Source organism: Sarcophilus harrisii, chromosome 5 (genome assembly GCF_902635505.1).
Source record: "Sarcophilus harrisii chromosome 5, mSarHar1.11, whole genome shotgun sequence".
Lineage (NCBI taxonomy): Eukaryota > Metazoa > Chordata > Mammalia > Dasyuromorphia > Dasyuridae > Sarcophilus > Sarcophilus harrisii.
The window spans coordinates 65,374,672-65,388,727 of record NC_045430.1 but is presented as its reverse complement, the minus strand read 5'-3'; the positions used below and the strand labels follow the sequence as shown (position 1 = coordinate 65,388,727).

At 31.4% G+C, this 14,056-nt stretch overlaps 1 protein-coding gene across 2 annotated transcripts in view; it reads right to left on the bottom strand.

Annotated features, from left to right (window-relative positions):
• The window catches only part of TASOR2 (transcription activation suppressor family member 2), a 102,567-nt gene that overhangs the window by 42,247 nt on the left and 46,264 nt on the right, over window positions 1-14,056 (bottom strand). For both annotated transcript variants that reach the window (XM_031939972.1, XM_012550842.3), the window contains exons 5-11: window positions 13,783-13,874; window positions 10,826-10,963; window positions 10,541-10,665; window positions 10,427-10,446; window positions 10,232-10,331; window positions 7,947-8,047; window positions 3,468-3,571 (exon numbers count right to left, since the gene is read on the bottom strand). In XM_031939972.1, the coding sequence (XP_031795832.1) occupies window positions 3,468-3,571; window positions 7,947-8,047; window positions 10,232-10,331; window positions 10,427-10,446; window positions 10,541-10,665; window positions 10,826-10,963; window positions 13,783-13,874 (680 nt within the window). The remainder of the gene's footprint in view (window positions 1-3,467; window positions 3,572-7,946; window positions 8,048-10,231; window positions 10,332-10,426; window positions 10,447-10,540; window positions 10,666-10,825; window positions 10,964-13,782; window positions 13,875-14,056) is intronic.

Genomic DNA, 14,056 nt, shown 5'->3' with positions numbered 1-14,056 from the left:
CATAGTACTTTACTTTGTTTGTTTACTTGCTCTTTTTTCCCCTCATTTTTTCCCCCTTTTGATCTGATTTTTCTTGTGCAGCATGATTAATGTGGAAATATATATAGAAGAATTGCACATGCTTAACCTATATTGGATCAATTGCTCTCCAGGAGGGAGAAAAGGAGGAATAGAAATTTGGAACACTAGGTTTTGCAAGGGTGAATGTTGAAAACTATCTTTGCATATATTTTGAAAATAAGAAGCTATTATTTTAAAAAATAATGAAGGTTGTATAATAGTGCCAAGAATAACTTGTTACCAGTCAAGAACAAAGTAAATTGAGATCTCTACATTACATCAAAGCAATTATTTACTTCTCCTCTTTTAAATATTATAAAATTTAAGGATAATTTACAACATTGTCATCTCATATTTAGTCATGCTTTATACTAGTCAAATCATGGAAGGTTAACATACAAAAGAACCTTAGGGCTCATCTAATTTCCCACCCAGTATAAAATATACTGATTATAACATACAGCGGTTACCTAAATACTTCCAGGAATATAATGCAACCTTTTCTATACATGTAATCCAGTCCATTACTAAGATAGCTCTACATTGTTATTAATTTCTCTTATTTTTGAACCTAAATCTGCAATTGTCCTTACAAATGGTACTTATTGGTTTTACTTCTACTAAGTACAGCAGTATATTCCCTTAACTTGGGATATGGTTAATAACTATTTCAATAAGGAATAGATTAATCACACAATACATTAACAAAGATAATAACTTGAGGTATGAAATAAAAATGCTACACTTAAAAAAAATTAAGTGGAACATTGGACATGTGCTATAAGTCTCATTCAATGATAAAATTAAAACTTTATTTGATCTCTCATCTACTTGGACTGTTTGCCAAAATAAATAGTGCCTAACAAATAATGTAATCAAATGTTTAAACATCAATTTGTCACATTTTAAGGAGAGCTCATATAAAATATCCAAATTAGAAAATCAAATAGAGATTTTAAATAATCCAATCACAGAAAAAGAAAAAAAAATCCAGCTGTAAAGGAAAATAAAAATATCTACTGATTCTGATGGAAAATTATATTCTATTTTAATTTACACAGGAAAATGCCCTTAAACTTTTAAAGAATAATTAGTGCCAATATTTTGCAAATTATTCTCAAAAACTCAGAAAGCATCAACCAAAAAACTGTTATGAGACAAATATTATCCTAACACCTAAATTAGCTAGATTAAAAACACAGAAAGAAAATTAGAAAATTTTAAACAATATTTTGTCAAACAGACTACAGTGAATAACCAAGATATCCCTGATTATGATCAAATGGAATTTACACTAAAAATGTTAAGTATGGTTCAATATTAGAAAAACAATAAAATTATTTACACTAAATATTAAAATATCTAAAATTATACAATTATCTCAACAGATGAAGAAAAAGTCTTTCAAAAGATGAGCACTCTATCATGCTAAAAACCTATAAAGCCTAAGCACAGGTGCTCAATATAAAAAATCACCTATATAAAGCCAAAAATAAGCATAATATAAAATGGGGAAGCACTACCAATATTTTCTAATCAACATAGGAGTAAATCGGATGCTCACTCTACCTCTACTATTACTTAATATAGTTCTGGAAATACTAGCAACATCAATAAAAGAAGAGAAAGAAATTAAAGGCATAAAGATGAATAAGGAAAAAGTAAAATTATTTCTATATTTTAAACTTTTAAGACTTAGAACAATCAAATTGCCAAATATATATTTTATAGAACTTGATAAAATAGTAAACAAAATTCATTTGGAAAAAATACATTTTATTTTTTACTCAATAGAAGATAGTGTTGATGGTTTGCTGCTATATAGCATTAATATAGTTTCAGTAAGTGTTGTCCTGTCTCCCTGTTGTCCCTATCTTCATCCATTTCCCTTCATGTTTTACATTTTTTGTTTTTCCAAATGAATTTTGTTACTATTTTATCAAGTTCTATAAAATATATATTTGACAGTTTCATTATGTTTTTAAATCAATAATCTTTGCAGTGGCAAAGAACTGGACATTGCAGGAATGTCTGCTCACTGGAGAATGGCTGAACAAATTTTAGTATATGATTGTGATGGAATGCTACTGTGGTATAATAAATTAGCAGCGCAATTTCAGAAAAAGATGATAGAAGTGAATGAAACAATGAAAGTGAAATGAACAGAAGGCAATGTTGTTTCCAGTAACAGAAATAATTTTTTAATAACAAGACACTAAATCATTCTATCATAAATAGCCAAATTAACTACAAAGGACATATAAAAATACTATTTGCATCCAGAGAAAGAACTAATAATTGCATATGTAGAATGATTTTATATATACACACACACACACAGAGGAATATATATATATGGAATAGCAAGTTATACATGAGAGATTTGTGGTTTAAAGTGCAAATTTTTTTTTTAACTATAGTATGTTATGGAAGTGTTTTATTCTATAAATTAAAAAAAAATAAGGCTATAAAAAAAAGTATTAGAGAAGCAAATCACAGACCTAGCATAGCAAATCAAAGACTTATCACAGCAAATTGAAGACCTATCACAGCTCTAGGTAGAAGTTTTATTTCTAAGCAAACAAGAATAAGACACAATTATAAAAGATAAAATAGCTAACTTTAATTACACAAAACTCAAACATGTATAATGTACACTATAGCTAGAAGTGGCCAAAATGTTTTTTTTTTTTTTTTTAAAAAGAAGGAAACAAGGTAATACACAATTCAAAAAAGTACCACAGTGAAAATATGAAACAGAAAGAACTTTTATCCTTTTGCCAACAGTCTTATAGATTATTTATAGCAGCCCTGGCAATTTGCTTTCTAAACCAAAATAGTTTCACTTTTATTTCTCACATCAGAGGAAAATGAAAGTAAAAATAGTCAGGCCTTTCATTGCTTACCTTTTCAATCCTAAATACAAAAGTGAAAGTAAAATTCTTTAGACTACCAAATAACCCCCCCCCACATACACACATATTAAAAAAAAAAAAAAAAAAAAGACAAAGCAAAATAAAATTATCAGTGAACTGAAAGTACAGATCGTTAGACCTCAGATTTAGAGCTGGAAGGAACATTTTAAAGATCATCTACTCCAATCCCCTTATTATACAGCTGAAGAAATTAAGACTCAGAGGGGGGTAACTGACTTGGTCAATATCATACTTACAGTTAACAGAACCAAAATATGAACTCTGGTCCTAATACAATGCCCTTTCTAAAAAGACTAAGTGGAGAAATCCTTTTATTTTATGCTCTAAAGAAAAATCTCAATAAAGATTGAAGAAAAATAAGTTTTCTAATTATCATTGAAATGATTTATTTTCTAAAAAGACTTTGCTAAAAGTGAAGTGGAAGATTTTCAATTATTTAAGAAATAACAATATTTAAATTCATGTCCTTACCAATTCCTTAGTTTTTATATATTCTGTTAGTTGATCTAGTTTCTTCCCCTGTTTGTTTGAGATTTCCACTTCATACATGCTGAAGCATAAACCTTGGTAACAGACTGTAAAAAGGACAAATAAGATGTGTGAAAACAGTAGCACATACAACAGATACATTTTTTTAAAGATCTTTCCTTGTTCTTAACTTCACCCCCCCCCAATTTTTTTATTATAGCTTTTTAAATACCAAACATATGCATGGATAATTTTTCAACCCCGACCCTTGCAAAAACTTCTGTTTCAACTTTTCCCCTCCTTCCCTCCACCCACTCCCCCTATATGGCAGATACTTCTATACATGTTAAATATGTTAAAGTATATGTTAAATGCAATATGTGTATACCCATTTATACAGTTATCTTGTTGATAGAAGATAAAAATAACCTGAGAAGAAAAAACAAAAATGCAAGCAAACAATAACAGAGTGGAAATGTTATATTGTGGTCCATATTCTATTCATTACAGATCAATTGGAACTGAGTTGGATCCTCTCATTGTTGCAGAGGGCCACTTCCATCAGAACTGATCATCATGTAGTATTGTTGTTGAAATGTATAATCTCCTGGTTCTGCTCATTTCACTTAGCATCAGGTCATGTAAGTCTCTCCAAGCCTCTGTGTATTCATCCTGCTAATCATTTCTTACAGAACAATAATATTCCATAACATTCATATACCACAATTTATTCAGCCACTGTCCAATCAATGGGCATCCATTCAATGTCCAATTTCTAGCCACTATGAAAAGGGCTGTCAAAAAACATTTTTGCACATACGGGTCCCTTTCCCTTCTTTAATATCTTATCAAAAAAAAAAACAAAAAAAAAAAACCTTTTAGAACCAATTCATCAATCTGCAGGCACCAAAGTGATAAATGCCTTCAAATTTACCTAGATCAGTTCACAGACAATATAATCCATCAGGAGGCTTCTGATTGAGGCTTTTCTATCGTGGTAGGATCCACTTGTGCTCATCATGCATCTTTCTATTGCTCTTTGAGTGGCCCACAATTTTGATTCTTTGGAAATAGTGCTATTTCATTATTTGAAGTCATATGCAAATTTCTCCAACAGAATACAAGGTTCTTGAGGACTACTTTTGTCCTCCAGCTCTTAAACCCATGCCTGCCATAAAGCAAGCAATTAAATCTTGCTGATTGACCACTAGAAGAATATTAGTTTTTTAAATCAAGTTTTATTTTAGGGAGAAGCTTTGGGTTAAAAAATTTCCAAATGCAATCCTATTCTATTATCTTCTTGCTATTCAATTCTGGTCTTAGTTTGACTGTTTAATCTGCAATATTTTCCTAAAATTCTTCCAAGATTTGTAGGTTGTGCATCCAACTGCATATTTAATTGGTATAACAGGCATGTTAAATCCACTTGGTTTTTCTTATTGTGGCCTGATAGGTCAAATTCTTGAATGACTACTGATTTCATTTAGGAGGCTGTTCAGGCCTTGATGGTAATTAGCACAAATAATATATAACCCAGAGGACATGGAGAGCTCACTATCTAAGAGAACCACTGATTTGTACTATGCACTGGACAACTTCTTCCATAATAGGAGCTGTGCTTCCTTTGGTATTAAGTAACTGGACATTGTACAAAGTCGTATCTTTCAAGTAATGTTTAACATGTATACAAGACAACTTGTAGGAAAGAAAACATTTAATGATATCTTTTAACCTTGCAAATTAAATTCTTCTAAAAATTAATCAACAAAAAATAGCATTGTGAGATATTATTTGTACCTGTGACAGCAAAGATGTGGTGTGCTGTTGAATATCATTTAAGCAAACAAACTGCCTCATCCTCCCTTCTCATAATTTCATACACATAAGGATTATTCTAGAGGTCTTATAATGATTAGAAAATACATATAATAATCAATATATCTCCTCCTTTTATAACTATTTATGATTATTCCAAATCATTTGACATTTTCTCCTGCTGATAAGTGATAAGGGAAAAAAAAAGACAAATCCCAGCTTTCAAAGAATCTATATCATACTTAGGGGAAACAACATGTTCACAAATAATTAAATACAAAGTAATTACAAGGGGAGGGAGGACCAAAAACCAGAGAAATTAAATAAAGCCTCTTGTGTTAGGTGACATTTGAGTTGAATTCTGAAGGAAGCTAGAGATTATACAAAGGAAAAGAGATGAAGAGTATTTCAGGTAATCTGTTACATCATAGTAACAGATTGTAAACAATCTGATAGTTTATGCAAAAAGCACAGAGCTTTTGCACATATGGGTCCCTTTCCCTTCTTTAATATCTTATCAAAAGATGCCAGGCATTATTTTAAGAGTTGTTTATAGACAATAAACAGGTCTGCTTGACTTAAAAGCAAAATGTTCAAAGGAAAGTAATACACAATGAAATTGGAAATATAGCTTGGAACTAGCCTGTAGATGGTTTAAATGATAAGAGTAATCTGCATTTTATCCTAAAAGCAATAGAGAGCATGGGAATCTCTTGATCCACAATCAAATATGTGCTTTAGGAAAATTAATTTGCCAGCTATGTGGAGAATTGGGTTAGAAATGGGACAGAAAACCACTTAGGAGATATAGAGAGAATGAGACAGAGGAGGAGATGGGGAGGAGGTAGAATCAGTAAGAGTTGGTAAATTATTGGCTATCTTGAGATTCCAGAAGGTCCTCAAAATTATGTAGACTCCAACACAGAACTCCTCTTGATATAGCAGCTTTTCCCATCTTTGCTTTCTTTATTGATAGTTCTACTTTGTCATACAGCACATTGAAAAATGTGATGTTAAGAGGTTCAATTGTAGTGGTTTTACTGCCATTGGTGGAGAAAACATTGTTATAGAAATTGATATTTTTCCCCATTTTCCATTAGTTGCTTTCCCCATTTTACAATTGCTCTTGTAAACATCTCATGCAAAGCTTTCTATAAACTTATTTTTCCCTTAACTAATTCTTGATACTTCATGAAGCAATACTATCTATACCTTCTTTGATAATTTGCAAACAAGTACTACTCCTGACTGTCATGTATTTCTATTTGTCAAGAGAGCAAATTCTCTCCGAGTTCCTTCCTCACTGAACTAATTTATGTCCTGAGAAAAAGGTGACAGTCCATGTTGATGACCATTCCTTCATCCATTTTTCATCTTTTTCAGCATGAAAAGCTTATTTAAGTAGGATAATAGTTGTTTGAACTCTTGTTATTTTTTACTCCTAGTTTCATAGGCATTTTGATGCTTGCTACGAAAAGGTGATGTTCATACTTTAATCATTAATTCGGAAATGGTTCCCACATCTGTAAGCAGTTATTCCTGTCCTTTTTTCTCTTTTGAAGGAAGATTCAGGACACTAGGCATAAAGTTTCTGTAGTTTACAAACCTTCTGACCATTTTTGTTTCTTGACCCTGAGACATTTATCAATATTCTTCTATATTCACCCTTGCATAGATCAAATGAGATAACACATATAGTGCCAACAAACATTACAGAATCTACAAACATTAAATGTTTAATTTTGAGGGTTTTGTTAATTTCTTAATATGTTTTGAGTACAAAACACGTCCAAGAATGGTAGAACTAGCCAAAGTTTTCAGTCCTCAGGAAAAGTCATAAAAGAGAAGTTATGTCACTCCATAATGAAACACTGGAGTAGCATTAAATGAACACAAAAAAGTGTTATTATTTCAAACATAATGCTTTGTCTTCATGATGAAAATGAATGATATCCTCCAAATATTCAATTTTTTAAAAATAAAGGGTTTTTTAAAGTGGTTCTTTGTAGAATCTTTTCTAGCCAAAATTACAAAAATGAATCAGAATTGCTTTCTAGTAAACAGATGATGAATTATTCTTTTGGTACAAAAGTAGAGACTCTCACAGGTACATCAGATGTAGTATCTGTGATGAACAGTTCTGTTTATATTTTTTTTGACAAAGGAAGGTTCAAAGAACTGTTTGAGGTGTAAAAAATAAAGATATCAAAAAAAAAAAAAAAAAATAGAACCATGGTATTAATTTGCTCTGGCATCATAACTAAATGAAATGGTATTATCTGATCTGAAATAAAAGAGTTCTTTAAAAATCACTGCTCTCTGTAATAACACAAACGACCATAGAATTTCCTGGGTTTTTTTTTTACACTTTTTGTTTTGTTTTAAGAATAGACTTTGTTTCTCATCTAAAGAATCAGGAGTATATCTGAAGAATTATACCCTTATGAATGCTAATTTATTCCCATTTATCTATGTCATAACTCAGGTCTGTCCAATAGCAAAAAGCAAGAGTACTCAAAATTTCATACCTTTAATGTAGTCATATTTTAACAGGTCAGCAGACAAAACTTAGAATAAAAGATTCTGAAACAAGTTTCTGTATAAATATACAATTAGGGTCTGGGGGATGAAGAGGGGAGAAAAAAAATAACAATACTGTTTGGATACCTTTTTTTTCCAAATAATTGCTTTTTCTAAAAGCAGATTCTGGTAGCTTCTTCTTCAATGTAGATAGTTCCATAACATACTTAGCATCCAGCTGCCGGGGTCTATCAAAAGAAACCAGTAACAAACATCAATGACAAATATATTTTTCAAATCTCAATTCTGAACTTAGATTAAAAACAAAATTCTAGCTTAACTATAATCCTAAGGATTGAATAATTTGCAGATTCAGCAATTTTTGAATTAAGACATATTTATTATAGGATTTGATATATAAATTCTTTTAAGAATATTCTGAATATTTAAAATAAATTCTAAGAAGTTATATAAAAATATTAGGAACATTTAAATATTGACCAAATCCTTTTTCCGTTCCAATTCTATCTTGAAAAATTGTGGTGATTTTTAAGCTCTCTTTATTCAAAAACTTTGATTGTGACTGACAACCTTTAGGAATGAGCCACAAAATGAGATACAAAGTTTTTTGAATACTTAATTTTCCCATCATCTTTCCAAAATAAAGGTCAATTCCATCACTGTATGAACAAATGAATTTTCTATAAAGTACTTACCTAGATTAAACTAACCCAATTGTAAATCAGGTTACTGTTTTCTATTATTATAAACAGCAGTACTGCTACTAAGTGCTTTATACAATGCTTTTTTATACAGTGCCTTTATTTTTAAAAAGTGTTTTATATCCTAGATCCCCACAAATCTTTCAGGAAATACTATTAGTACCTATTTTATAAATGGAGAAACTGAGGTTCAGCAACATTGTGACTTGTTCAGGGTCACATAGCTGGGAGTCTGAGGCTGAATTTGAACCCAGATCTTTTCTGTTTCCATGTCCAATATTTTATTCATTACTATAAATTGCCTTTCACTAATGGGAAGTGGAAAAAAAATTATTCTGTGACAAATGAAAAGTTGGAGAGAGATAATCAACTTACTAATTATGGCTAGTAAATAATTAATATAATGAGGGTCAGTGGTCTCTTATGAAACAAAGAGAAAACCTGGAGGCCGGCCCTTGAATGCTTGTATTGAGAGAAAGAGTTGTTCTTAGAGGGTGGAAATCAACTCTGTTAACAATGACAAAATGAATATTATAAGGAGCGGATGAAGAATACGACTGATGATGTCACTCTTGGACAAGGAGACTCATCTCTAGACAAAATACTCTGCCAGGGCAATGTACATAAAAGGAATCTATCTCCATCTATCAATGAACAATGAACAATGAACAATAAACAATAGTAAGGTAAGAGTTTCAATGGAATAAAATGGTCTTGGTGTGTTGAATTTTTTGATCAGAGTTAGAAATGCCCACAAAAGGTTAGATTTTGAGGAAAAATAAGGGGGGTAAAAAAAATTGGACCCCCATTATAACCGATTATAAATAATTATTTCTCTCAATTCTTTCATTGATCTTTACATTAAAACCTACACTTTCAACAACTGGAATATGAACTAAGAGATTAATGGGAAACCATACAAATCTACTGGAAACTTCATAAAAACATGACTTTTCTTCATATGATATAGACATGATAGCATCAATGTTTCCACATATTGTTACTCTTGAGATATCACATATAAATCCAACCACATATTTTGAAGGCTGCAACAACCTGTTTTATATATAGAGATAATTATCTGCATACACACACACACACACACACACACACACGCACAAAATGATAATTCTAAGCTTTAAAATGATGTTTATGATAGAAAGATGCCTCTTTTATACATGTATTATTTTCCATATTAGATATCTTTCCCCTATCATGTGACTTTTACTGATGTGCTGGATGATGATCTTCATTCTTCTATATATTATGAAGACCATAACTTCCTATGCAGAAGGCTTGGAAGTAAGAAGGCAAATACACAAAAAGATCTGGATAAGATTTTTTATTTGTAAAGCAAACAACAACTTACATTTCTATTACAACTTTAGCATTCCAAAGTCACTTTACTTTTGTTATTTGGTCTTAACCTACAAATAATTACCTAACATTGGCAGGGCAAACATTACCTAATAGTTCAAGGAACTTATATGTAAATGTTCAAAATGATTTGCTTAATCTCACAAAGCTAGTTTGTGGAAGAACTAGTACCAAAACCCTGATGAGAATTTCAAATATCCAGATTCACAAACATCTCTGTACTAATTCTCTAAAAGTCAGGCACATCTCCAATATGAATAAAATCCAAGTTTCAAAATATTTATCTTTTTAGTATTTCACAAGTATCAGGAGAAAATAAAACTAAAAACTTACAATTGGGTTGGAATTCCTGCACCATGAGGAGACCAGAGCGTTAAATCACATATCAGTTGTCCCTGAATAATTAATTGCCCTTTCCATGGGGAGATGAGGACTTTAAAGAAAAAGAGACAAGAGAAAAATTGATAAATGCACTCAGAATTAATTTTTAAAAAAAGACTCTAAATGGTCAATTAAACATTCACTTACCTTCATCATCAAATTCAACCCTTTAGGAAAAGAGGGAAAAAAGAAAGCAATTTAAAAAATAATAAAGACATAGGATGATTCAAACCATAAAAAATAACTGAATATAATACTTACATATTTTTACGAGCTACAGTTGACATCGTGTTAGGTTCACTGTACTGAAAAGCTACAATTACGTAGGGAAGAATTTGCCTGGGTCGTTTAACAACACTGTTGCCTAAAAATTCATAGAAGTAATACTAAAAAGAAAAACAGAAATATTATTATCAAGGGAATAGTGCTGAATCAGTTATATACACATTTTACTTGATTTTTAAGCCACCCATAAATATGTTACATTATATATAAAAATGTTTATTATAATTACATTTATTAATTGTCCATTTTAAGTGACTATACCTGACTTAGCTCAAAGACTCGAAAGTGACTTGTCTTGCAAGAAATCTTTTTGATATTTGCAGCCACATGGCAATCATAGCCAAAGGATGGACTAGTATAGTTAGTTGTATAATTCTCAGATACAGCCTTGACTTTTCCCTAGGATAAACAAAACAAAAATGCTAAACAGAAGCCTTTAAATAACAATAAATTACAACTGAAGATATGTAGTTCAGTTTTATTAAGAACTCAATTCTACACCTGGATTAAACAGTAAAATTGGCAAAATCAATGCATATGTATTTTAAGTTAAAATTTTAACAAGTTAACTTATAAACTCATCTGAAACAGCAAAAAAAGCAAAGGAACAAAATATATAAGAGGTGAACTTTTATTATTTTTAAAAATAAAAAAAGTTTGAGGAGCCACAAGAGGAAAGATACCAAAGAAATTACATGCGAAAAAAAAGACAACAACACACATGACAAAAGACCCCAAGTGGCCTGAAATAAGTAAAGTTTTTAAGGGCTTCCAAATTCAAATATTTATGTCTTAAAATTGAAGCCTAAGCCATTTTTACCAATAAGTTATGACTAACAAAACTAGATAAACTGTTTTGAAATCTTAACAATGTTGGATAGAGTGCTTAGCATATTACCTGCTCTTATGGAACATTAATAGGCTACTACCACCAAAAAAGATGCATTTCTAAAAGAAAATCAGTACTATGGTGTTTTTTTTTTTTTAATCAACTCTTATGTGAGAAACATCAGACAGTGATGTTTCTATAGGGAGAAAAACCATAAGTCTAAAAACAGTATTAGTCCAGAAGAGGGGAGCAGGAAAGTTCCTGAAATCTATTGAAAACTATGTAAAACTGGACAGAACTAGTTGGGTAGCAAAAAAAAAAAAGAAGCTGAAATTAGGTCAAAGGTCATAGCTTAGCTGGAATATGCATATTTAATTGCTTCATAATATTCACTTCCCCAGGAGGACCTAAGTTTTATTTTAATGTCATACAATATATGTGGTAGGAGGAGAAACATTTAAAGGGTGTATGTATCTGGAAAGAATGTTAACTTCATTATCCCAGCCATTTGGGAGATGAGGGAGGGCCTTTGCACTGGGAAAAGGGCATATAAGGCTATGTTCTTGACTCTGTAAACTCAAAATGAGTTTCATACCCGCTTCCTGCAGGAACATCTTAAAAATTGGTTCTGCTTACTCTTACTGAGTTTGTCATTGTATTGTGCCCTTACTGGGATTCAGAATTTTGTTTCCAACACACCTATTTCAGTTGTGAGAAAACTAGGATATATATGTACTACTTTTCAAGAGAAAAGACATTGCAGATTATCCTGTTCATGTTGCTGAATTAAAAACAGTAGCATTATGAATATTAGAACCAAGTAGGCAAAATCCAACCAGTAATTTTTCAAGTGACTACATTTAATCTGATCCAGCAAGGTGATCTGTGTATAGCGAGAGACAAAGAATGATTATTTCAGTAAAATTTCATAATGAATTAAAACACAAACATGGAAAACATTAAGTTGACAATAAGGGGAAGGGCTGTATTTTAATCATTTCTGTACCTACTATAATGCTTCCCCCAAAATCTGCCTTGTATATCTTAGGCACTCAATTAACTATTTGGTGAATGAATAAAAGTGACAAATGAGCTATTAATCTCACTTCCTAAATTAATCATATTTTCATAGCTATTACAAAGAGAAATTCCCACAAGGTAATGACATTCTAAGGAGATTAACTATACATTCTGCCTCTTTAGATTTATAAATTCTTCCATTCTTACTAAAGGGACAATTTGATTCACATCATCTTTAACAATCCTAAAGCTGAGTTGAGTAATTTACGAATTTCATTCTCCCTAAAAATGAGTTTTCCAAAGCTCATCTCTCTAACTTGGGGAAGTAGCATGGTACCTTGGAAAGCGTATGGGTTAAGATCAGGAGAGTGGGGTTTTTGTGGGGATTAAAATTATCTGAGAGGTCTGAGCCAATGACACTTTATTAAAGAGTCCATATTCTCCTCTAATGAAGTGGAATCCACATCTTCCTCACGATCTGAGATGTTTCCTATTCCAGCCATTCCGGGAACAGTTATACAAAATACAGAATAATTCCACTGACTGCCATATGACACATAAGCTAAAAATAAACAATATGTCAACAAGGTCACAAGTTGGGTGAAGGAAGGACTATCTCCATAGAAGATAGACAGCCTCTCTTGAATTTGGGCAGAAGGAAATGGTATATAAGCCATCAGTCAGTGACCCAAGTGTCATAATATGGTCACCTGTTCCTGTTGGACAAGGGGTTGGTCTAGAGATACAAAAATATTTTAGGGGACTTTCCATGTAGTTGCCACTTCTGCCACACGTGGGTTGGTCACAAGGCAAAACAAGGGAAGGAAGACCTTCCTATAATTAAGCAAGTAAACTTAAGAGCCTGCAGCTCACAGTTCTGGAGCCTTATATTTAGAACTTTGATATGACTCTATCAAATTGATTAATACTGACTGGAATAGAGTAAGGGTCCAAATGAATTAATTCTCTCAGATTGAATCTTGACTATGTCTATCATGTGGCCTTGGACAAATTAACTGACTTCTCTGGGTTGCAAGTTCCTTGTTTGTAAAATGAGGGAGCTGGACCATGTGACCATTAAGGTCCTATTTAAAACTAAATCTATGATAAAGCTCAATGACCCTAAGCAGCCACTGATTTAACTGTAACCAGTAATAGATTATAAATAAAAATCTATTTTTTTATTTTAATGTTTATAAAATGGCAACTCATTTTTTCTCAATTTCGATAATCTCAATTTTCTCAATTCTCAATTTACCCTATTCTAATGATGCCATGTAACAATGGTCTATCTACACTTTCTGAAACATATAGGGAAATAAATGCGAATAAATTTTTGCAATAAAAGTATATAAATACATAGATTTACCTTAATTAGATTGAAAATGACAATGTAGCCAGATTTTCCATGATACCAGGGTCTTGGATGAAGATAGTCTGAATATTTGGAAATATATACACCTAGAAGAGTGCAAAAATTAGCAATCTATTAACTGATGCTAAAGAGATTATTTAAAGTATAAGAAAGTTAACATAGGTATTCAAAACTTAATTTAGCCTAGTAGACTTAAGGACAGAAATTGAAAACAGTTTAAAATTCAGTTCCAGAAAAAGTAAATAAACAGATTAGGTTACATGCATCT